The sequence below is a fragment of the Trachemys scripta genome, chromosome 6, assembly GCF_013100865.1.
Source record: "Trachemys scripta elegans isolate TJP31775 chromosome 6, CAS_Tse_1.0, whole genome shotgun sequence".
In the NCBI taxonomy this organism is placed as follows: Eukaryota; Metazoa; Chordata; order Testudines; family Emydidae; genus Trachemys; species Trachemys scripta.
Window position 1 is genome coordinate 70,788,500 of NC_048303.1, and position 24,307 is coordinate 70,812,806.

General features: G+C 40.4%; 1 protein-coding gene across 4 annotated transcripts in view; it reads right to left on the reverse strand.

Annotated features, from left to right (window-relative positions):
- The window catches only part of DTWD2 (DTW domain containing 2), a 187,690-nt gene that overhangs the window by 66,850 nt on the left and 96,533 nt on the right, over positions 1–24,307 (reverse strand). For 2 of the 4 annotated variants that reach the window (XM_034773752.1, XM_034773750.1), the window contains exon 4: positions 20,932–21,121. In XM_034773752.1, the coding sequence (XP_034629643.1) occupies positions 20,932–21,121 (190 nt within the window). Of the gene's footprint in view, positions 1–20,931; positions 21,152–24,307 lie in introns of all 4 variants that reach the window. The other 2 variants (XM_034773751.1, XM_034773753.1) reach the window with 1 other exon arrangement.

Consider the following 24,307-nt stretch of genomic DNA (forward strand, 5'->3'; position numbering starts at 1 on the left):
ATTAGGTCTTGGAAAGACATGGTAAGAGGTATTTTAAAAGGCAGAAGTTTTACTGACCAAATGCTTACCACAGCAAGGAATTCATTGGTTACACACTGGAAATTAAGTTCCAGCGAAAGAGGAATAACTAATTTTACTAGTAGGGAATGTGGACTAACTCACCAGTCCCGGAACCAAAGAACACTCTCCATCCTCTGGATTTCAAGTCCCTTTTCTTCGGGGCTTCAAAGTTTTATTTCTTCAAAATAAAGCTGTTTAACACTAGCTCAGCATCTCTGTCCTATCCTTCTCACTCCCTGCAGCTCTTAAACTCCACAGGCCCTCTCTCTGGAAGTCAACATGAGCCTTTCTGCTGCCTTCTCTTTTCTAGCCTGCAGGATTATACTCTGCAGGCTATCCTGAGTCACATATGAACTGGGTTCTTTCACTTGACCCTGCAGAAGCCTTCCTACTCCCTGCAGCACTCATTTGCTCACTGTTACACGAGAGCCTCCCTGTAGATCTCACCTGTTTCCAGCTCCCCTTGCTGAGCTGAGAGCACTCCTTTAGATACTCCCCAGGAAGCAAGCAGTCAGGAGACTCAATCCTGACCCCTTCCTTGCTGGGGCTGATAAATACAACCTATAACTTATCATTCCTAAACATTGATTCTTAAAGGGGTTCTGCCTCAGAACAAGGCTGGCTGGTTCCAGCCCCTACAGCCCTTAAAGAAACAAACCATCCTATTACACAGACATAAGGCCAAATTCTCTGCTAGTGTAAAATGAGTGTAGGACCATAGAGTTAAATGAAGTTTTGCATATTTACACCAGAGAATTCAGCAATAAACTATGGTATGATTTTCTGATTGTGAAACAGACAATAGATGAAGTAATATATATGAATAAATCAAGAACTGTCAGAGGTATCAGACCATTGTTTGTAAGTTCGTTGATTTACCTACCATGCTGAAATTCTTTACTCTTCTTGTTACTCATTTTTCAAAATTTTTCTATTTTTGGTTCCTATCCCTTAAATAGAGAACACACAAACATTAAAATTTCACTCTTCAGACATAAGCAGACATACCTTTCATTATGGAAGTATTTAAAAGGTACTCTTAAGCGTTCCACAACACTTGCTGTTACCGCCTTCCTGACCATTGAACCAGGTTGCCTCAGTCAGCCGGATCCAGCCTTCGCATGTAATGGGTAGACAGGCCCTAACTCACCGACAGTCTCATACTCATCGGCTACCTTCACCTGGTTTAGCCCACCAGTCGAGATGGTCTCCGGGGTGTCACCGCTGTCGCACGCTGACAGCTACTTGGAGCCACAGGTGAGAGCTGGGTGTCAAGTGAGGACCAAAGTGGATGAGCTACTCCTAGGAGTACGACTGCTCCCCCAACAGAGATACTACCCTTCCCTGATAACCCCATACACGACAAGACACGTAGGCGTCCTGGTCATCCACTGCACCCTGCCCTATCTCCAGCCGTCTCAACTTCTGTCCTGCCACTGGATACAGATAGGAACTGGGAAGAGAGAGTGAGGCTGACATTGCGCAACTCTCCCTCAATTTAATCCAATTCACGCGCAAGTCTCGACATCATATCATATTACATCATATCAAGTCCTGTGGCGATGGCCAAGCAACGAAGCAGCAGGTGTGGATACACTGGGAGCTGTAGCTGCGGACCTGCACATAGGCGGCTCAGGCATAATGGTCGTTCCTCACTGACCGAAGCAGCAGTGGAGCTCGGCATCTTCTTGAGCGACTGAGCAGCCCTATTCAGGATTGCACTGCTCACCTCCGTAGAATGAGGAGGGGGCTAGAAAAGGCGCCCTAAACATTGCCTGCTTCACCTTACCCTGGCCAGCATACCGCGGCTGGCGGGGATCCCACAAAACCGGTCGAACAAAAGCAAAAACAAAATTTAGAGTGACACCGATCACTATTGGCACATGGAATGTGCACACGTTACTGGACAACATCACGGCAGACAGACCGGAGAGAAGAACAGCACTTGTCGTTAGAGAGCTCGCACGCTACAACATTGACATTGCAGCCCTTAGCAAAACTCGCCTTGCTAATGAAGGACAGCTGTCCAAGTCAGGCGGTGGCTATACATTCTTTTGGAGTGGCTGCAGCAGTGATGAGCATCGCGGATCTGGAGTTGGCTTCACCATCAAGAATCTTCTTGTTCGGAAACTTGCCAGTTCCCCCAAGGGTATGAATGACCGGCTCATGACAATGCAGCTTCCGCTTCAAAAAGGAAAACAAGCTACTTTGATCAGCGCATATGCTCCTACCATGACCAACCCAGAGGATGTGAAGGATAAATTCTACAAAGAACTAGATACTCTGCTATCATCAGTGTACTGCACAGACAAGCTGATTCTGCTTGGCGATTTTAACGCAAGAGTCGGATGCGATGCTGCAGCCTGGGAAGGAGTCATCGGGAAAAATGGAGTGGGAAACTATAACAGCAATGGCCTGTTACTGCTGAAAACTTGTGCAGCACATGACCTTCTGATCAGCAATACGGTCTTCCGCCTTCCTACCCGTAACGGGACTTCATGGATGCATCCCCGTTCCAAGCACTGGCATTTGATCGATTATGTCCTCATCAGGAGAAGGGACAGACAAGATGTCAGGGTTACAAAAGCTATGTGTGGCGCTGACTGTTGGATGGATCATAGGCTCATAGTATCCAAAATGAAGCTCCGTATCATGCCAAAGAGACGACCACAAGGCTGTAAGGCTCTCAAAAGGATCAACGTGTCGAAGCTGAAGAACAGCCGCATCACTGAAAATCTAGCAGAAGACCTAGAGAATGAGCTTGCTGATCTTCGTATTGAGGAGGACGCTGAGAAAGACTGGGAGCGATTCCGCAACACTGTCCATACAGCTGCATCGAAGGTATTGGGGCCCTTCACATGCAGGCAACAAGACTGGTTTGACGAAAATGATGCAGAAATCCAGGCCTTACTTGCTGAGAAGCACCGCCTGCATCATGCATATCAAAACGATCCATCCTCAGCGGCAAAGAAGACCACCTTTATCAACGCTCGCAGAACAGTACAGAACCGACTGCGCAAAATGCGGGATTTGTGGCTGAGCGCCAAAGCAGATGAAATACAGGCATATGCAGACAGGAACAACTATAAGCAGTTTTATGAAGCCCTCAACACACTCTGTGGTCCACAGTCTTCTGGGAGCTTTCCCCTCCTGAACTCTGATGGTACTGTGCTCCTTACAGAGAAGACGCAGATTCTCCAGAGATGGGCTGAACACTTTGAAGCAATTCTCAATCGCCCCTCAGTCATCAATGATGAGGCCATTGACAAGATGACAAGGTTGCAGTCAATGACTCCATGGATGCTTCACCAGAAGAGGACAAAGTGAAGAAAGCTATCAATCAGCTGTCAAGTTGCAAAGCCCCAGGGTCAGATGCCATACCAGCAGAGGTGTACAAAGTCGGTGGACCCGTGCTGTTACGGAAACTCACTGAGCTGTTTCAGTCCTTCTGGAAGCAGGGAACCATTTCACAAGAATTTAGAGACGCGTCCATCTTGCACCTCTATAAGAGGAAGGGCAATCGCCAAGTATGCGACAATCACCGTGGAATCTCGCTGCTTTCTACAGCGGGGAAAGTTCTTGCACGGGTTCTGTTGAACCGATTGATCATTCACCTGGAGAAGGGCTTACTACCAGAATCACAGTGTGACTTTTGCAAGAGACGTGGGACTACTGACATGATCTTTGGTGTGTGTCAGCTACAGGAGAAATGTCAAGAGCAGAATCGTGAAATCTACACAACTTTTGTGGACCTCACGGAAGCATTTGACTCTGTCAGTCGCCAGGGCCTGTGGAGGATCGTGTCGAAATTTGGCTGTCCAGACAGATTTATACGAATGGTATATCAATTTCATCACGGTATGATGGCTCGTGTCCTGGACGACGGTGAAACATCTGAGGCCTTCCCAGTCACCAACGGCATCAAGCAAGGGTGTATTTTAGCACCCACTTTGTTCAGCATGATATTCTCTGCCACTTTGACTGATGCCTTTCAACACTGAACTGAAGGAGTAGGCCTGAAGTATAGAACTGACGGGAAACTATTCCATCTGAGGCAACTGCATGCCATCACCAAGGTGAAGGAAACTGTACTTCGAGTCTCTTTCTTTGCCGATGATTGTGCTCTGAATGCTAGTACAGAACCAGAAATGCAAGCCAGTATGGACAAGTTTTCAACTGCATGCAACAACTTCGGTCTCACCATTAACATCAAGACGACTGAGGTCATGCACCAGCCAGCTCCCCCGGCTCCGTACTCAGAACCGTCCATCACTGTAAATGGACAGAGACTTCAGACAGTGGACCACTTCACGTACCTGGGCAGTACCCTTTCTCGAGCAGTGTCAATCGATGATGAGGTAAACTGCAGAATTGCTAAAGCCAGCTCTGCATTTGGCCAATTGCGCTCCAGCGTTTGGGAATGTCAAGGGATCAGCCTACCAGCGAAGCTGAAGGTCTACCGAGCAATGGTGCTTCCAACTCTGCTGTACGCCTGCGAGACGTGGACTGTCTATCGGAGTCATGCACGAAGGCTCAATCACTTCCACATTTCCTGTCTGCGAAAGCTTCTAAAAATCAGATGGCAGGACCAAGTGCCCGAATCTAATGTCCTTACAAGAGCCAGTCTGCCGTCAGTTCACACATTGCTGATGAGATCCCAGACCAGGTGGGCCGGACATGTCGTGAGAATGTCAGACGAATGCATTTCTAAACAGCTCTTCTACGGAGAACTCACTCAGGGAAAGCGCTCCCATGGAGGACAAAAGAAGCGGTTTAAGGACACGCTGAAGATCTCTTTGAAGTCCTTCGAGATCAACACCGCCACATGGGAAACCTTCACACTGAACCATTCAGCATGGCACAGCCTCATTCACACAGGCAGTAATACCTCTGAGGCGAGGCGTATTACTGAGGCTGAAAAAAAGCATGAGCTGCGCAAGTCTAGAGCTGCTCGTACATCATCAACAGTGCCATTACATGTCTGCCCGACGTGTGGCAGGATGTTTCACGCCCGAATCGGACTGATCAGTCATCTTCAGACGCACAGAGCCCGGTCATCGAAAGAATGAGTTGTTGAGGTCTTCATCGATCACGATGGACGAACATCATCATTTAAAAGGTATGATTATGAGAATACAAATCCACACAGATGCTTAAAAGTAACAACATGTATATTTTAAGCAAATACACATCTATATTTTGAAGTGTCTAGAATATACAGGATAGAAGCATACAATACTAATCAGTTTGATAGTACATGAACAGTCTGATGTTGGAATAATATATAAGCATCATTTTATGCATGCTTTGCAAAAGGCACATAGCCCCAGAGGCAATTTATGAGCATGCACAGGCAACATGGAGAGAATGACTGGCAGGAGATACCTCTTGGGGTATAGGTGGATGTGGTCTGAAAAGAACAGAGGAGGGAAAGCCACATGGGGGATATGTGGTCCTATATGGGGAACAGGAGGGAAGAAGTCATATACAAAGGAAAGAGGCTGTCTGAGAAAAAAAAAATGTGATACGTTCCTGAATGCCTTGCAAGATCCGAAGCTCAGAATCTCTATGCAGCTTTCAAGAAGTCTCCAGGGATTTCTCTCCCTGAGTAATTCTGAAATCTTTTATACAAACTAAAAGAAATTCCCAGGCAAGCTAAACACTTCACTAATCAGGAGTTAAGGCTGAAAGAATCTATCCATCACTTACTTCAGCCAAAATGCCCAGGAGAACGTTGTGTTTTTCTGAAAACACACAAATTAAAATTCCTTGAAATTGGAAATAAAGATACGCTTTCCTTTTGAATGTTCTGAGCTTTTCTATTATGGTGATGCAGCTAATATATCTCCATATATTAATTTGGGGGGAGGGATAGGGATAGCTCAGTGGTTTGAGTTCAATCCTTGAGGGGGCCACTTAGGGATCTGGGGCAAAAATCAGTTCTTGGTCCTGCTAGTGAAGATAGGGGGCTGGACTCGATGAACTTTTGGGGTCCCTTCCAGTTCTATGAGATAGGTATATCTCCATATTAATATTCACTCAATAACCATCTCTCTGTCCCCAAAGAAGGTCATTACAATTAAGAGTAAGGTCTAGCAGTTTAATTGTTGTAAACTGTGGTGGCACTATGGGTGCAGACTTAAGGTTGCCTGAGTAATATCCTCAGCTAAACTACCAGGCTAGTGTGTGCACTTTGCCTCTTTGGAGGCAGCAAACTTAACTTGTGTGAGGGTCCAGTGAGAGGGACTGGAAACTGCAGGGAAATGGTTTGGGGGAGCCTGGGGACTGGAATAGCTTTGGTGTCATTCTGCAAGAAGTAACCAGGAAGCCAGGGTGAGGACATTGTACTGTGAGCAGGATGCTGGTGTCAGGGCTCTGAGAAAAAGCTTCACAGCATAGCAGCACCCAGGGTCACAGGGCAGGAAGAGATACAACCCCTTTGTTGTTTGTGATTTTATATGAAAAATCTTGAGGACATTTCAAATTTGTTTTGAGAGCTTAAGTTGTGTGACTAAAGAACTATGATTTTCAGCTATTTGACAAAACTTTCTACCTGTTACTGAACCCATCTAGTATATGCATGGTCATCTGTGCTAACCAAGTACCTTCCAACAATTGCATTTTTCTCAGTGGAACATGGAAGCATGACAGTGGCAATAAAATTCCAGTTGGGAAGTAGTTAAAATATTATAGTTTCAAAATTGTTTCCCTAACCCTCAATTTTTCTTCCATTTGAAGACAAGACTTTCCTTTAAACGTCCCATTAGAGCGCCATAATTCTCTTAAAAAGAACAGGAGTACTTGTGGCACCTTAAAGTAATTAATTCTCTTGATTACTCTTAACAACACTTGATGGCAACAGATTGTTGATGGCACTCACCAATTGTTTGGGGAACTCTCTAACGAAGATTCTTGTTAATAATAATAGATCCTTATTTATAAATAGGAGCATTGAGAAATTAGTGCACAGCAGGCATATGATTAAAAATACTGCAAAATTTGATTACAAATAATAAATATTTGAGTGCTTTATTGACATTCTGATCTGAAGAGCTCTATTAGTTCTTTTCTAAATGGCAGTCGCTTACAACACTGTATAATACTTTAAAATGAACAGATATTAGTTTCTTTTCATCCAAGTTAAGAATAAAAGAAATATTTTTAGACCAACTAGGCATTTGTGTATTAAATATACTTTGTGTCTTTAAAGCTAATGGTTAAACAAAAGTAAAATTGAATACATTATAATACAGAATAATGAAAGGGTGATACCAGGAAATTTGGTTTGTCATTTATCTCTTTTATTTCATCCTACGTGGCAATAACCCTGATTACATTGCTCTACAGCCAAAATGCTTCTGAAATAAATGTAGTCCAACTTTACTAGTTCTGGGTCCCTGAGAATGAAAATGATGCTTAAAATTGTTGATTGGCTCTAGTTTTCAAGATATGCTATTGGGTCAGTATATACGACTCTTGACTTGGGAATGGCGGAGGATAAGTGAGTTATAAAGCAAAGGGATCTCAATTTAAACCAGAAATGACTAAAATACATCTTTGACTGGATCTATGAATAAATCTATGACTGGGTTTGGACAGTACTTGCTTTTTAGGCAAAACAATGAATGATGCAATCTGAAGCTGGTATTGCATCATACATGATATGAATTGCATCATGTTATTCCTAGAAGTCATGGATGATGCAATCATAACGAAGCTTACATCACTCTGCTGAATAAATTGCCCTATATCAGCTCTAGAAATCATACAGTCTCGTGCTCTCTTATTTGTCAGGGTTTGATTTTGCAACGGGACACATTTCTGTCTAGCCAAAGTGAGCAGAGATGCCTCGTACTTATGTGAACAGTGCAGATAACTTCTGCTATGTTTGTGGTGAAGTGACTTTTGCATCACAAAAGCGCAGTATAAGCACTATGGTTAAGAAGGCCTATCACCTTTATTTTGGCTGCAAAATTGGAGATCAGGACAAGAGGTGGGCCCCACACATATGCTGCAACACTTGTGCAACAAATCTTCGCCAGTGGTTGAACAGGAAAAGGAAATCTATGCCTTTTGCAGTGCCAATGATTTGGAGAGAGCCGACAGATCATACCAGTAATTGTTACTTCTGCATGGTGCCTCCAGTTGGGAAAGGTGTGTCAAAGAAGAAAAAGTGGACTGTGCATTATCCAAACATTCCATCAGCTATACGCCCAGTACCCCACGGAGAAGGACTGCCGGTTCCTGATGCACCAGAATCATTCTCACTTGACTCAGATGAGGAAGAGGAAGAGGATGAAACTTCTGGCCCTGACCATCAATGTCACAGGACCCACATTTCCTCCCATCCTCCTCCTCTGAACCACACCTCATAACACAAGGTGAACTGAATGACCTTGTCAGGGATTTGGAACTACCCAAGAGTAAGGCAGAGCTGTTGGGCTCCAGACTACAGCAGTGGAATCTCCTGGCAGGTGATGTTAGGGTTTCCATGTTCCGTGACCGTCAAAAGACTCTTGTACCATTCTTCTTCATGGAAGGTGATCTTGTAGCCTGCAACAACATCGATGGTGTGATGGCAGCCCTCAACATCGTTCACGATCCAGATGAGTGGAGACTGTTCATTGATTCATCGAAGATGAGTCTTAAAGCTGTTTTACTGCATAATGGCAATGTTTTGCCATCAATTCCAGTTGGTCATGCAGTCCATATGAAGGAAACCTATGACAACATGAAACAACTTTTGAGGTGCATAAACTATGACCAACATCAGTGGCAGCTTTGTGGTGCTTTGAAGGTTGTTACTCTCTTGCTTGGTCTGCAGACTGGATACACAAAGTACTGCTGTTTTCTCTGCGAATGGGATAGTCGTGTAAGAGATTCCCACTATATCAAGAAAGATTGGCCACTCCGACAGTCATTGGAGCCTGGGAGGAAAAGTGTTCCGCATCCACCACTTGTTGAATCAAGGAAGATTTTGTTACCACCCTTACACATCAAGCTGGGTCTGATGAAGAACTTTGTCAAGGCCATTGACAAAACACAAGCAGCTTTCAAGTACCTCCGTGGAAAATTTCCAAGGTTAAGTGAAGCTAAGATAAAGGAAGGTGTCTTTGTTGGTCCTCAGATTCGTGAACTTCTTCGAGATGATGCATTTGACCATGCACTGCGTGGCAAGGAAAAGACGGCATGGAAAGCCTTCCATTAGTGGCAATAAATTTTCTCGGAAACAACAAGGCAGACAACTACAGGTTGTTGGTGGAAAACCTCCTCAAGGCATACAAAAGCCTTGGTTGCAACATGTCACTAAAGAGACATTTTTTGCATTCTCATCTAGATTTTTTTCCACCGAACTGCGGAGCAGTGAGCGACGAGCATGGCGAGCGATTTCACCAGGACATTGCAACAATGGAGAAACGCTATCAGGGCAAATGGAGCCCATCAATGCTTGCAGACTATTGCTGGACTTTGACAAGAGATGCTCCATTTAATGAATACAAGAGAGACAAGCCAAGAAGCGCTGAGTAGACACTGAATAGGACTAAACTATGTACATAATAGTTTTTTGCCTTTTGTTTCATAATAAATTTTATTTATATAACCCTTTTGCTGATTTTTAAAGTGTTCCATAAACAGGACAGGTGAAATATTATCATGTAAAGCAACCATAAACACATGAAAAGACCTAGGTTTACAATTTATGATTAAAACTCTACTATCTAAACAATATACATAAACATAAAATGTAAAAACTTAAATATCTTAGAAACAGTAGCCAATCAGTTGTTTTAATTGTCATATTTGAATTCAACACATCAAAATACATAATAGCACATTTTATCTCTGAAGCAGACGACTTCTCAAAAATTGTTTTATCAGCATTATAGCTCCTCCAAACAGAAAATGGAAGACAAGATCTGTCAGCCAACTCCCCCAGTCCTGCTCTTCAGAGAAATTTCCAACTCAAGAAATAGGCTACAGAATAAGTAAAGAGAAGAAAAAATTGGCTATTCTAAGCAACATTACTTCAGGGTATATGGCAGAGAATGCAGGCTAGAAGAGAACCACAATAAACTGGATAATCTGTGAGTCTCCCTTGTCACATGGCCCTTTCCTCCCATGTGGTCGGCTGAAAGCATTGACTATCAGAAGCATGACTATTAATAAATGCTCTAGAAAAGCAGCTTCAGTGTAGCTTGCATGACAGTTCTTCTGAATTCAGTCAACTACAGGTCCAACTGACAATAGCAAAGAAATGTGTAGGGGGGGACCAGGTGGTTACTTTACAGATCAGGGAGGCCAGTGCCTCATCCCTCCAAGCACAAGGTTGACATGCTGCTGTATACAAGGAGTAACATTCGTCAGGATGCAGATGCAACCTTTCGGTAGTCTTAAACCAACTGGATGCAATCCTTTATTTAGCAGGCAATGGAAGCACTGCATGCTGTTTTCTCTTGTTGGAAGCAGATGAAGAGCAGCACAGGTTCTCTTACTGGTTGTGCATGAGGGGATAAAATTTAATAGTCACATTATGTACAGAACAGAAAACGTTTCCCCCTGTGAGGGAGAAGCACTAGGCCTAGGGTCAGTAGAACAATTGTTTGTGTAATACGAAAAAGTCTATTGCTCTTTGGAATAAACTCTGGGGGGGGGAGAGGATGAAATATTGTTTGACCCAGAAAAAATCTGAAGACAGGGAGGTGGTATAAAGGACGGAACTCAAGCCAAAGTCCCAGCAACTAAACACACATCTTTGAAAGTGAGATTCTTGAAGGGGATATTTTCCCTTATGTTCAAATATGGAATCCATAAACACATAGAAAACTTACAAAAGGCGTCACTGTGGAATAGTTTGCTGGTGTTTTACTGAATATAATCATGATTTGTGAAAGAATGAGATCCAGTATCTCTAAGCTAGATACGAAAAACTGAGAAACTACCGAAGTGTATAGATAATTCACCTTGCAGCCTTTCTTACACTCTGCCAGTATCACTCAAGAATATGTTTAAGGGAGCAGGAGAAAATGTCAATCTTCTTCTCTCGCCCAACACTGAAAGAATATATCCCACATCTTGGAGAAAGTATTGGATGCAAACTTCTTCCTACTCTTCCCAACAAATGGCTGGCCTACACTGGGAACTTAAATCAGCATAGCTACATCCAGGGCCGCCGAGAGCGGGTTTGAGACCCAGTGAAAAAAATGTTTCGGGCCCACCAGTAAGGGCGGGGCCCCCTTCCAGAATTTTTTCAGGCCCCCCAGCAAGGGCAGACCAGCTAAACAGGGACAACGAGAGGGGGGGAATGTCAATCCCTGAGAGACGTAGCTATATTAACCTAGCCCCCGGTGCAGATAGCGCTATGTCAACAGAAGCACCCGCTCCCAGGAGCGTAGGTAGTAGCTACACTGAAGCACTACAATGGCACAGCCGAAGCGCCACAGTATTGTTCCAAGCCCCCAGCAATCTTCTTCGGTATTGAAACCAATCAACATCCAGGCCATTAACACATTCATAGGGTCCTGGTTTAGGAGATCATTATTAAGAAACCACTTTCATGATCAGGAGATGGTAATACTTCAGCAGCTGGACATTACAGCCTTTGACAAATCTCCTGGAGTGCATGAGGCTATAGACTCCAGTCCCACAGAAATAGATTCAGTTGGACACTCTGATCTGCTACAGCAGCGTTTCCCAAACTTTTTTGGACATGGAACACTTTTTAGCCTATTACGGAACACTTATAATATTATTTTGTAGTCATTTGGTTTTCAAATAAAAAATTGCATTATTTTATAAAACAAAGCAAAAAATACAAATTCAAAGTAACTTGAACTAACAATTTCTAACTGGAAAGCGCGTATAAAGTAGTACAAAAATCAAGTGCAAGAGTCAAAATTTAAAACAGTGTTCTACTTTAAAAAACTTGTTTTTATATATACACAAACACCAAACAAATTAGATTTTTACTAGGAAAATCTATTTTTATAAACAGAAATCCAAATTTGGATTTAATGGGATTGGTGTTTCTGCGTTTTTCTATCACAAATTTGCTTAATATTAGAAATAATGCTGGAAAGTTGAATCCTCATGTCAGGTGCAGCATCAAGTGTATTCCTATATTTGGTTTTTGTTGCAGTATAATACGAAAATCCCGTCTCACACAAATAAGTTATAGCAAAAGGAAGGAGCACTCGAACTGCACTTTTAGCCACATTAAGGTACTCTTCTATTAGGCTGCTCCAAAAATTATTCAGTGGAAGATCCTTAAACTTTTGTTTCAAATCAGAGTCAGAAATTAAGTCAATTGGGCTTTCATAATCGTGCGCAGTAAAGCCAACTGGTTTGGCTGTAATTACAAATGGATTTCGAACCCAAGCATTATCATCAGTAGTTGTAGGAAAATAGTCTAATAAAGAGGCCTGCAAGTCACGTAAGTGCTGTAAAATGGTGCTGACAACTTCTTCATGGATCGTAGAATTTATTTCAGTCAGAAATTCATGTACTGTAGGGAAAAAGTCGAAGTTATTCTGTTCTACAGAAGATGCCCAGAATTCCAGTTTCTTTTTTAACAATAAAATTTTATCCATTGTAGTAAAAATGGTCACATTCTTTCCTTGCAGCGACAGATTAATTCATTTAATTTTGCAAAAATATCTGCAAGATACGCAAGTCTCATTAGCCATGAAGAATTTGTCAGACAGTCATTAAATTTTTGTCCTGAATTATCTGAAGTGAAGAATACCAGTAGTTCACTACGATGCTCAAAAAGCCTCACAAGCACTTTTCCTCTGGATAGCCACCTCACTTCTGTATGTAAAAGAACCACTTTGTGCTGACTATCCATTTCCTGACACAAAATTTTAAATAACCTGGATTGAAGTGGTCGAGATTTGACAAAATTGATAATTTGTACTGCTTCATCAAGCACAATTTTCAGATATGCTGGTATTTTTTTTAAGTGCAAGTGCTTGTCTGTGTAGAACACAATGGCTCTTAGCGCTTTCTGGTGCCACGCTTATGATTCGTGTTACAGCTCCCTTCATCTTCCCGATCATTGCCCGAGCACCATCAGTACATACATCAATACATTTTCCCCAACTAATTTCATGCTCTCTGATAAAATTGTTGATGCAGTTGAATATTTCTTCTCCAGTTGTGTTGCTTTGCAGAGATTCACATAAGAGCAGGTCCTCTTCAATAGTATTATTAAATCTATATCGGACAAATATTAGTAGCACAGCAAGGCCTGAAACGTCAGTGGACTCATCTTGTTGTAATGAATACTCATGGCAAATTTTCAGTCGGCAGACTAGCTCTTTTTCTATGTCATCGGCAAGATCTTTAATACGGCGTGCAACAGTATTATTTGACAATTGTACAGCATCAATTTTTTTACCAGACTGCTTGCTCAACATGCATGTTACAATATCTTTCACGCAAGGCTTGATAAGCGTTTCTCCAATAGTGTGAGCTTCTCCAGCAAGCGCAATATGGTAACTTACTCGATAAGATGCCTCTGTTGCACTTTTGTTGTCTGTTTTAGCTATTTTAATCATCAAAAGTTTATAATTTCCAAGTGAGTCACACTTCCTCTTGAAAAAAACTTATATCTTTGTCTTTGTATTCAGCATGCTTGGTTTCCAAATGCCTACGAAGTTTAGCTGGAGCCAATGAACCGTCTGCTAGTATTTTGTTGCACACGATGCACTGCACATCAGAAACATCTTTATTTCCAACACATGTAAAACCGAAAGACAAATAACTTTCTTCATACTTTCGTTTCGGTCTTTTAACACCTGCTTCTTCTTGTTTTTTTATATACTTCGGTGGAAATTCTTTCACCTTGGATAACTCACTAGTACCAACAGATTTTTCGGCAACAAAAGACTGCAACTGTTCATCCTCACTTTGAAGTGTTGCAATATTTTACTCATTTATTTCGGCCACAGTTGGAGTACATGCATTTCGTTTTAAAGTTCATCCTTTAGGCCCCCAAATCCATGGTGATTAGGTTTAGTAACAATATTTAGAAATACTGATTTTTGTCAAATTTTGTTTGTCACAAATATTTATATTGTTTCGAGCGAAGCTAGTTTAGTTGTGCTTATTGCACAAACGGTAAAGACCCACAGGTTTGAACGTGTTGAGTGAATATGTTATATTCAACATGGTGTAAAGAGAATGGTGTGTGCATAGCACTGCAGTTCGCGCAGCCTCGAGCGGAAGGGGTACGACGTCACTAAGTGAAACGTGCCCGAAAGGGGTAGACGTCAACATGCTTGCGTGCCACGTTCTCTTTACGCCATGATATTCAATACAAGATCTATCAATAACCGTAAAAAGAGTTTTACGTTAAATTATAGTCATTCAAAAAGAGTTGTAAACTACGCTTCAAATATGCCAAATTTAAAATTAAAAAAAATTTAAAGACCTTTTTTCTAATTATGATTCTTTCACGGAACACCTATTCACATCGTGCGGAACATATTACATAGAGAATGACAAGTAATTTATACTAGGACAATCATGCTCTCCCACATAAAATTCAGCGGGAGGGCAAAATTCCCAAGTTTACATCTATTCAGCATGCAATGTTTTCATATCTCTGGGGTGAGCAGAAGTCGTGGCCCTCTAAGCCCCGCTGCTATCCCAATATCTGTGCGAAATCCTACAGCTCTCAAGACGTCTGCAGAAAGCAAGGAGACTGGTACAAAGGATAAAGTACTTTGCTCCCTGGTACAATGGCTCCATCTCTAATACCATCATACGTGTCTTATCCTGAATCTGAGGGGTTTGCCAGTAGGAAAAGAGCCACAGGAATTAATGCTTACAAGATCTACATTTATCTTCATGGGTTTTTCCAAGGGGTAATGCCACACAGTGTGTCAGTCTCATAGCAGTGTCCCTCAAAACCCTTTTAGCCCTGAGAGACTTTGTAAAGGACATTCTTACACAAAATAAGAGGTGGGTGCATGTAGATACTCTTCCCCCCTTCCCCCGCCCCCACACAAAGTAACTGAAAATCTGGTGAGGATGTTCAACTACTTTCATCCCCTTCCCTGCAAAACCAAGTAACAGAAATGCAAGTTACAATGCAATTTGTATGGTCTACTGCATCATTCATAACTATAAAAAGGGACAATAAATTATGTTAGAACTGGCCATAACTAACCAGCAAAAAATCCCAGTTGGGAACCAGTGACTCTCTGCAGGCATCCCACAAAGCTAATCAGGCGCTCAAAGGCAAATGTAAAGCCCCAGCTCTTTTTTAGCAATCTGCAATGAACCTGTTAATCAAGAGGAACAGGTTTTCATTATTCCTTATGCATTCAAGGTATATATTGGGGGAAGAGAATCTCAGCTCACGTCTGTTCTCTGGCTGAGAAGAGAGGATTTAAATCCAGATTAATGAAAGTTTGGATTAATGAAAATGTTTGATTTTTTTCCTGTGAAGTAAGAAAACGAAAAGATCTATTAGATCATCTTTACCTGTCCTGAGTGCTTTACCCCCGCCCCCAAAGCCATAGTTCCAGTAATGAAGATTCCACTACTGCACAGGCCTTAACTAAATAATTGCAGAGGCAAAACTAACAGTTGCAAAGTCTTTGAATTTCAAGAAGCAATAAAAAAGTACTTTCAAGCAAGTTACAAGCAGAAGAAAGATTGGAGCTCAAAATGTCAATATTTAAAACGTGTGGTGAAGGATATGCAAGTTCCTTTTACCCACTTAGACAGTTTCTTATAGTCTCTGCTGACATAGGGAACTGTTGGAGACAAATCATTTCCCCAGTATCCATCTTCCCAAGCTCTCTGGATCAAGGACTGAATCACAGAGTAGGTCTACACTTACCTCTGGGTCCGGCGGTAAGCAATCAATCTTCTGGGATTGATTTATCACGTCTTGTCTAGACGCGATAAATCGATCCCGGATCGATCCCGGAAGTGCTTGCTGTCAACGCCGGTACTCCAGCTCGGCGAGAGGAGTACGCGGCATCGACGGGGGAGCCTGCCTGCTGCGTCTGGACCCGCAGTAAGTTCGAACTAAGGTACTTCGAATTCAGCTACGTTATTAACGTAGCTGAATTTGCGTACCTTAGTTCGAAGAGGGGTGGTTAGTGTGGACCAGGCCATAGATATGTGCTTGTACAGAACCTAGCACAACAGGACCAGATTTCGAGGCGCTTTGGACTCTACCACAATGCAAATATGTAAATAAATAAATAAATAAACGAACGAATGAATGAATGGCAAGTATTGGTCAGAGTTCTATATCAGGCTGGTATGTATTTGGATCTCACATTACAGTTCCTAATATAAACGTCTCCTGGATTGTGGACTAGGGAATGAAACATTGTCTCTCCATTCTTTTGGTTTTCTAAAGCAGTTTTGCTCACATCCCAAGAGAGGTCTGGTAGATGACATAACTGTTTTATATCTAGCATGGAAGTGCATACTAAGGAACCGTAAAATAATTTCCCACCTTCAGAGAGTGACTACATGCTACCATGCAGCAAATACCACTGAATTTCCTGGGATACACTTTAGAGATGAGATAGAACTATGGCCTGACTGTCATTTATTCAACAATCACCAGAGGATCTCCAGGACTTATTTCCAAAAGAGAAAACATGATTTTTTTTTTTAAACTTTACCTGATAAGAAAACTCTGCACAAGTATTTTGGGCAAGGATTCACCAAGTTACCTAAAACCATGCCCAACTTGGAGCATGTGAGGAGTCCCACTGATATCAACAAGATTCTTAACATATTTAAAGTTCAGCATATGCTTAAATATTTGCTCATTTGAGGCCTTAATTAAGAGGTATTTGAACTATACTTCAGACAGTTAAAACAATTGGAATTACTTCTGCAACAATGCAAATAATGGGGAGGTTCCCCCCGCTGCCTTTTTTGCATTGATGGACTGAATTAACATCTACTATGAGCTTTCTAAACTGGTCCAGCATGAAGAGAATAACATGTATATTTTAATGGTTAAATATTTTTGACTTTTATCTAATTTTTCCAATTAAAAGATTAAAAAACTTTACTCCTAATTCAGGACAATAGACAAGACAGCTTCTAATAGTTCACTAACAACATAAAAAGGTGTTGGCTGTACAAGTGAAGCAATATCATTCCACAAATACATGCAATACGTTAAATTTTAAAATATATTATCTGAATGCAAAGAATTTAATAACTCATAACATTTAGCACTTACAAAGCATTTTGAAAATGTAAAGTTCCACACAAACATTAATTAATAAGAAAAAAAGCAATGATAATCTAAAACTGATCTTCAAAACTGATTAGCATTTTTCTAGTCTCATATAAATACTCATTTTACCAGCACTTGTGGACTCAGAAATACATAGAATGTTATCTCATCTGATTTAAACCAGAAATAATGGACTTTTTGAAAATGTATAACAAACCCTTTTGATAAAGTAAGGCAATCTACCTTAACCAAACTATTTGTACTCAGAAAAAAAAAAACATTCACATTTAGTTTAATCTACATAAATATATCTAAACATATTGAATATCTGCGATGTAAAAGATGGAATAACGTAAGAACGGGTCTGCTAATGCTGCCAATAGCACTAGCAGCCCTGGAGGAGGCACGATCGAGCAGATTCACACCATTACATATCACATTCGCATCCTTTCCTGTGCTGAGTGCATAATTTTGACTATAAGGGTTAAACAAGTGTACTAGTGGGCAGTTCCCAGGATGCTTTTCTCCAGTGTTCAGGGGCACTATGTCTTACAAAGTGATTATGCCTCCAGCTACTTATTGTAAGACACAATCACCCAAGTGCCTAGGAAGTGTCCCCTGTTATACCAGTGACTGACACAGTTCAATGGGACTGGTTACGGGAGTATCTGCTCATAATAACAACTATTGAGGTCACAATCTGGCCCATAAAATAATTAAAACATACTGAAATGTGATGCCTGAAACACTATAAAACATCCGTTCAGTAGTAGACAGCTATGAATGTCCATCTTTTTGAAAGGCCTTTGCTGTGCATAGGAGTATTAGAATATTTGAATTTTGTAAATCAGATTTTATTCTACAGTTTTATCAACTTCAGTAAACTAGCTGTACAAATACAAACATTTTATGATCTATTTTTAGTGTATTTCAATGAATTAAAGACCTGCCTACTCTATTCTCCTGTAAAAGGGTTGTTATTCAACACACTGTCTCAGAACAGAAGAGCAGTTCTTTTCTGCCCTGAAATTAAAAATATTTCTGTTGGAATTAAAAGCTTAAGGCAGTAAATGCTTTAAGCATCAAGATTATGGGAATTGCCTGTAGTCTACATTTTTACTGAGAGCATAGGGGAGTATAGTTTTCTAATATACAGAGTAACTACCACAAACAGTAATCTTTAAACTAAGCTGATTAAGCAAAATGGCAACTAAAAATAATGGATTTAAAAAAAAAAAAAAAAAAATGAAATTAAGTGTTCCAGTGCTGTAAAAGACTGCCCTGTCATAGTACATAACTCATGGAGTAGGATTCAGAAGAAAAGGAAATGATTTAAGGTTCTCTTTGTGAAGTTTGTGAAGCAAAGGGGCAGGAAGTCCATGATGTTTGACCCCAGATATGGAAACAGCCTCTGAAAGCAGCCTCGAAGCCTCACAGATCCATGGCAGGGATCAACAAGAGGCCAAATGTCCTCTTCCTATGCAGAAGCTTTGTGCCCCAGTGTACCCCTACCTCCAATGGAGCTGTGCTACCAGGGCTTCCCTGACCAGGAGATCGATAGAAAAGATAATACAGTCCCTTGCATTAATTTATTATGTGGTATTGGGATGCCCCCAGGTGAAAGACCACTGTGCCCATCACCAAATCTAGAGTATCCTGTGGGATATGTTAGAGGCCAGAGGCCAGTACACCAGCTCTAGCCCATGGTAACCTAATAGTTCGGCTTTAATGGAACCCCACTACCAAATATTTCCAGTAACCATATGAAAAAAAAAAAAAAGGATACAAACAGTGAAACTTATTTAAACAAGGTTTTTCCTCCCCTCTGGCCTGTGTGACCAGCATGTGTTTTATCAGTTGTTTACCAAATTAAGATAGAAGACCAATCATACCTGGCTTTGACAACAACACTTACCTCTTTCTCTTTCTGTATGTAAGAATGAAACAGCCATCTCTTATTGCAGGTCTGATTTATTTAAAAATATCCACTTGCTGCATAATTTAATAGGAACCATAAACTACTTGTGAGAGGATTGCATTAAAGTTTCAAGTTTTATATTTCTACCCCCAAAGATATTGCTTATGGCTATTTATAAAGTTTTAAAGTATTTATGGGAGATCACTTTTAAAAACCTCATAGGCTCTGGGTTTAGGATAAAATACAGTTCATTGTGGATGAAGCATGACTTGTAGATCAAAACACCACTTTTTTAAATCCACAACTAAACTGATTAACTCATAGAAGGCATTTTTAGGAGAAAACACAGGCTGACAAGTTGTGTATAACAAGTAACTTGTGTTAGACTAAAACTTGTTATACTAAGGATGGAATAACTGCCCAAATAAGAGTGGTTAATCACATCACAACAATAAATTAAGTCTTCCATCCTGCACTGAGAATCATGTGTATGCATCCTACACAGCACCAGAGACTTACACAAATTTTTTTCAGGGCTGTGCTTACACAGTTCTCAGAGCAGGACTAGAACCTACATTTGTTAATTTTATTAGCACTAACTGTTAGTGCTATATTCAAACATTATAATCTAGAGTACTTGGATGGGAAAAACCTATTTCTGTTAATGATAATATCTGGAGAAAATGTGATGTTATTAATATGTTTCATCATAAGCTCCCTCCATATTCAGTAGCTGTGATTTGACGACCGTTCTGGATTCTTACAAACTTTCCCTCGGACATGAGTAGAAGTGTTGAGAATTTGCACTGAAGGATCACAATATCCTACTTTCACACTCAGGTTCATACACTTACCTGGAAATAGGATAAGGATAAAAAAAATGTAGACTTCACAACTGTGAACATTTTATTACGAGACCTTACCACCACCACTTGCCTTTTGGAAGTCCTGAGTTCAAGCTAGAGATGGTTTGTTATTTTCTGCTGAAGCTCTTTTTTGGACAGAAAAATCCATTTCCATAAAATGGAAAACCTCCTGACATTTTTCAAATTTTCCATTGGAACATGTCAAGTCAAACTGAAAATATTTCAATTTGTCAGGCCAACCCAATTTTTTTTTCGGATCAGCTTGACATTGTGTGTGTTTGCTGGAGCTGCCACAATGCCTCATGGGAGCTGCAGTTCTAATATCTCATGACTGCATTCTTTATTCTATGGGACAGTCTTCCTGGCAGAACTACTACATTTTCCAGGATGCACCACAGTCTTCCATCTAGTTGAACCAGTATGATGAATCATGAGATTCATGTGACCACTGTGCATCATGAGAAGAGTACTCTGGCCTGGGAACTCAGCTCACAGAAAAGGATGGGAGCATGTGGCACCCAAACTATAGCAACCACGAGGCACTAAAGCAGCTCAAGTAGATGTGGATTAGTGCTGAACCAAACTGAAATTTAATGTTTTGAGTCCGTTCAACAAACCAAAATGAAACATTTCAATTCAGCAATGTCAACACAAAAATTGACATTTCAAAATCCAAATTTTTTGAACTTAATGTTCTGTGAAAAATGTCAGTATTTTGACTTTTTGTCTCAATTGTGACAAATAAAATTTGAAACATACAAATTTTATACAGAATACAGTTCTAGTTTTTGATCAGTTCTAGATCAAATACTTCCAGTGAAAAAAGAAAACATATTACACTCTCAAGTCAAAGCATTACATCTTACCTGCTTAGGAAGCCGGAAAAGAGAGTTTTTGTAGAATATATCTTTAGCCTGACTCCATGTTCCATCAATGATGATGATTGTGGACGGACTTGGGAAGATCAAAGCCAATTCTTCCAAATTAGCTGCTTCAGCTCCAGGATACAGAATTAGAGTACTAGAATTTCGGCACACGGCTGCTAATTCAGGATACCTACATGAACAGAGAGAGGACTTTGTTTTTCTGAAAGGGAAAATATATATAATGTTTATCATGCCTCATTCCCATAGTTCTGACAATTTATTGACTCTTCAAATTCATCTTCTCCCAACTTCAACTATCCAACCCACTATACTCCCATCTATAGCCTTCAATTCTGCTCCTTAGTCGGGCAGAGGAATCTGCAAAGTACTAAGAGGTGTTACTTTACCACAAGCTTACAAAAGGCCTAGGGGCTAAATTTTCAGAAGTGGCTTCTAATTTTGGGTGTCCAACTTGAGAGTTTTAGTTCTGATTTGCAGAGAAGCTAAGCACCCAAAACTCTAATTGAAGTCAATGGAACTTAAGTACTTAGCATCTCTTTAAAAAAAATCAGAGTGGTCTTGGCATCTCAAGTTGGGCACCAACAGAGATAGGAAAACTTAATGGACACTTGAAAATAATGGCCAAAAGATACTGACTCTGCAATACTCCCAGCTCCTGCCAGCCCAGTGAGCAAGACACAAGGACCAGGACAGAGTTTTAATCTCCCATATGACAGCATATAATTTTCACTAGATACAGAGCTAAATTCAGTTTATTTGCTTTAGGGAAAGTTCACAGTTATGCAGACATCGTTGAATGTTTGAATTATTTATTATGGATTTTAGTCTTATTAGATTTTTACAAATGATTAAAAAACATATATACAGAATGCTTTTTATTTATGCTGAAACTAAAGGACTACAAATGCTTTCATCAGATTGAGGGTGAATACTGAATACAGAAAACATTTTCCATTATGTAAGTAAAAGCATTTCAGAATGTTTCCAGAAACAAAAATCCAAGTTTAATGCGTATTTAATAGTACTAATAATAATGCAGGATTAAAGTTCCATGGCTAAGAACTAAAACATTAGGAAATGTGAAAGTTACATTTGAACTCTGAACCTTGGTTCAGTTGTATTCTGCAAAGGAACTGTGAGATTCTATGTTAATTGTCTCAGTAGTTCCACTGACTTGTTCAACATCAATGTAGAAAGATGGGAGGAGCGCAAACAATCCTGTCCAATTTGGAAGGAATATCTGGCCCTGGGTGCCGCTCAACATGAAGAGGCTTTGATCCAGAGGATGGAGCAAAGTGAGAAAGAAGAAAGCAGCATACTGTAGTCTTGGATTGTAACTCAGACAACACATGGATCTGGAAATTTGTAACCAACTGTGTTGCTCTTGAATTGGGCTTGTCAGCCATAAACGGATTCATCATGTTATGCTCATACAAAGCACACGGGATCTTTATAGAGGAAGGTAAATACACACAGCGTTTATTGAGAATACCACAGTTAGCATGTGTTTTTTAGAGACACACACACACACACACACACACACACAGTCCTGCAGTGATGTTTATAGTTACCAGTCCAGAGTCTGGATCAATCTAGTGGCCAGCCAGATTGGTAGCAGAGGGGAGCAGGGTTCTATCGGTTGCGATCCGATGCTCCTGGAGTGTGGCAAGACGAACCCAAAGTCCTATGGCAAAGCACCCTGTTCTTATAGGTTTTCTTCTTTGTTGAAACCTATGGATTCTGCTGTGTCACTTTGTGACCGGTTACTTCTTAATTGGTGTAAACATTTCAATACACTTCCAAGAGGTTTCAGAGTAGCAGCCGTGTTAGTCTGTATCCGCAAAAAGAAGAACAGGAGTACTTGTGGCACCTTAGAGACTAACAAATTTATTAGAGCATAAGCTTTCGTGGACTACAGCCCACTTCTTCGGATGCATAAGAAGTGGGCTGTAGTCCACGAAAGCTTATGCTCTAATAAATTTGTTAGTCTCTAAGGTGCCACAAGTTCTCCTGTTCTTTTTGCGGATACAGACTAACACGGCTGCTACTCTGAAACCTGTCATTTGCAGAACAGACCTTCTAAACACAGCATAGGAAGAGACAAGATCAACATAAACACAACCTGGTGGTTGGATTACAGAGGGACATGGTTAACACTAAATAAGCTCATGAGGTTATATGTTTTTGTAACATGTATATTTTAGTTCCATTTGTTTTTTAAATTAATTTGGTGTAGATGTGCAGGTTAGCTGGTCTTTTTCTTCTCATGTATCATCACTATTAAAATACATGTTGAGTGAGACATATTAGGTGTACCCTTCAATTGCACCTAACTATGCCTTTCTTTGATGTGGTGAAACGGAAATAACTTGACTTACAGATTCAATTATAATATACAGGGTTGGCAGTTAAAATATCTTCTTACTTATAAACTGAACAAATATAATATGGAGTTGCTGAGACACAAATATGTACCCCAACAATACCATTTTTAAAGCTACTTTATAGAAAGCAACAACCATGCTTTGGATCTGCCTCCTTGTGCATAAGTATTACTATACAGTTTTTAATTATGTGGTGACATACTACTTCTCAAAATAATGCTATAGGACATGATTTTTCAAAAGGACTCAGCACACACAGCTAGAGCCAGATGTTCGTAATCAGAGTTGCTCTACAGAACACTTTTGAAAGTAATGCCATTCATTTAGTTGCCCAAATGGGAGCAATTGGTGAGGGACTCTTTGAAAAATTTGGTCCATATAAACATTCTACATTTCTTTCTAAAAGCTTAAACTACACATACAATATAGTAAAATTTGTATTGTAATGGTTATGTCCAAATGAATAGAGTTATGGTTAGGTATTCAACCTGCACCTTTGCATTTCCTTAAGTTTAAATGCTAAGCTGCGTAACCTTAACAATGCCTTAATATAGTTTTTTTGTATTTAGTTTCTTTTCTTTTTACCTTTCCTCTATTAAATTCATCATCAGAACAAAGAATAATTAACAGGTGATACAAAACAAAAAGAAAAAAGTGTGTTTCATATTAAAAGTTAATTAAATGAAGGTTAGTGAAGCTGGTTACAAAATAGGTAACTAAAACAATAATTTCTGCCATTGTGTGTCATTGCTTGTATTAAGAAATGAAACGGTGTTTTTACATAGGTATCAGTTTGAAACATTATTGACTTTAAGACACTGCTGCACCAAGAAGATTAATTTCAGAGCAGACACCATACTGATGGCAGCCCTTCAGAAGCTGCCAAGCCTCAAGAGGGAACTAAGCCATTTAAAAAAAAAACAAAAAACTGAATCTTCTAACTACCACCATTTATTCCCCAGATCAGAGCC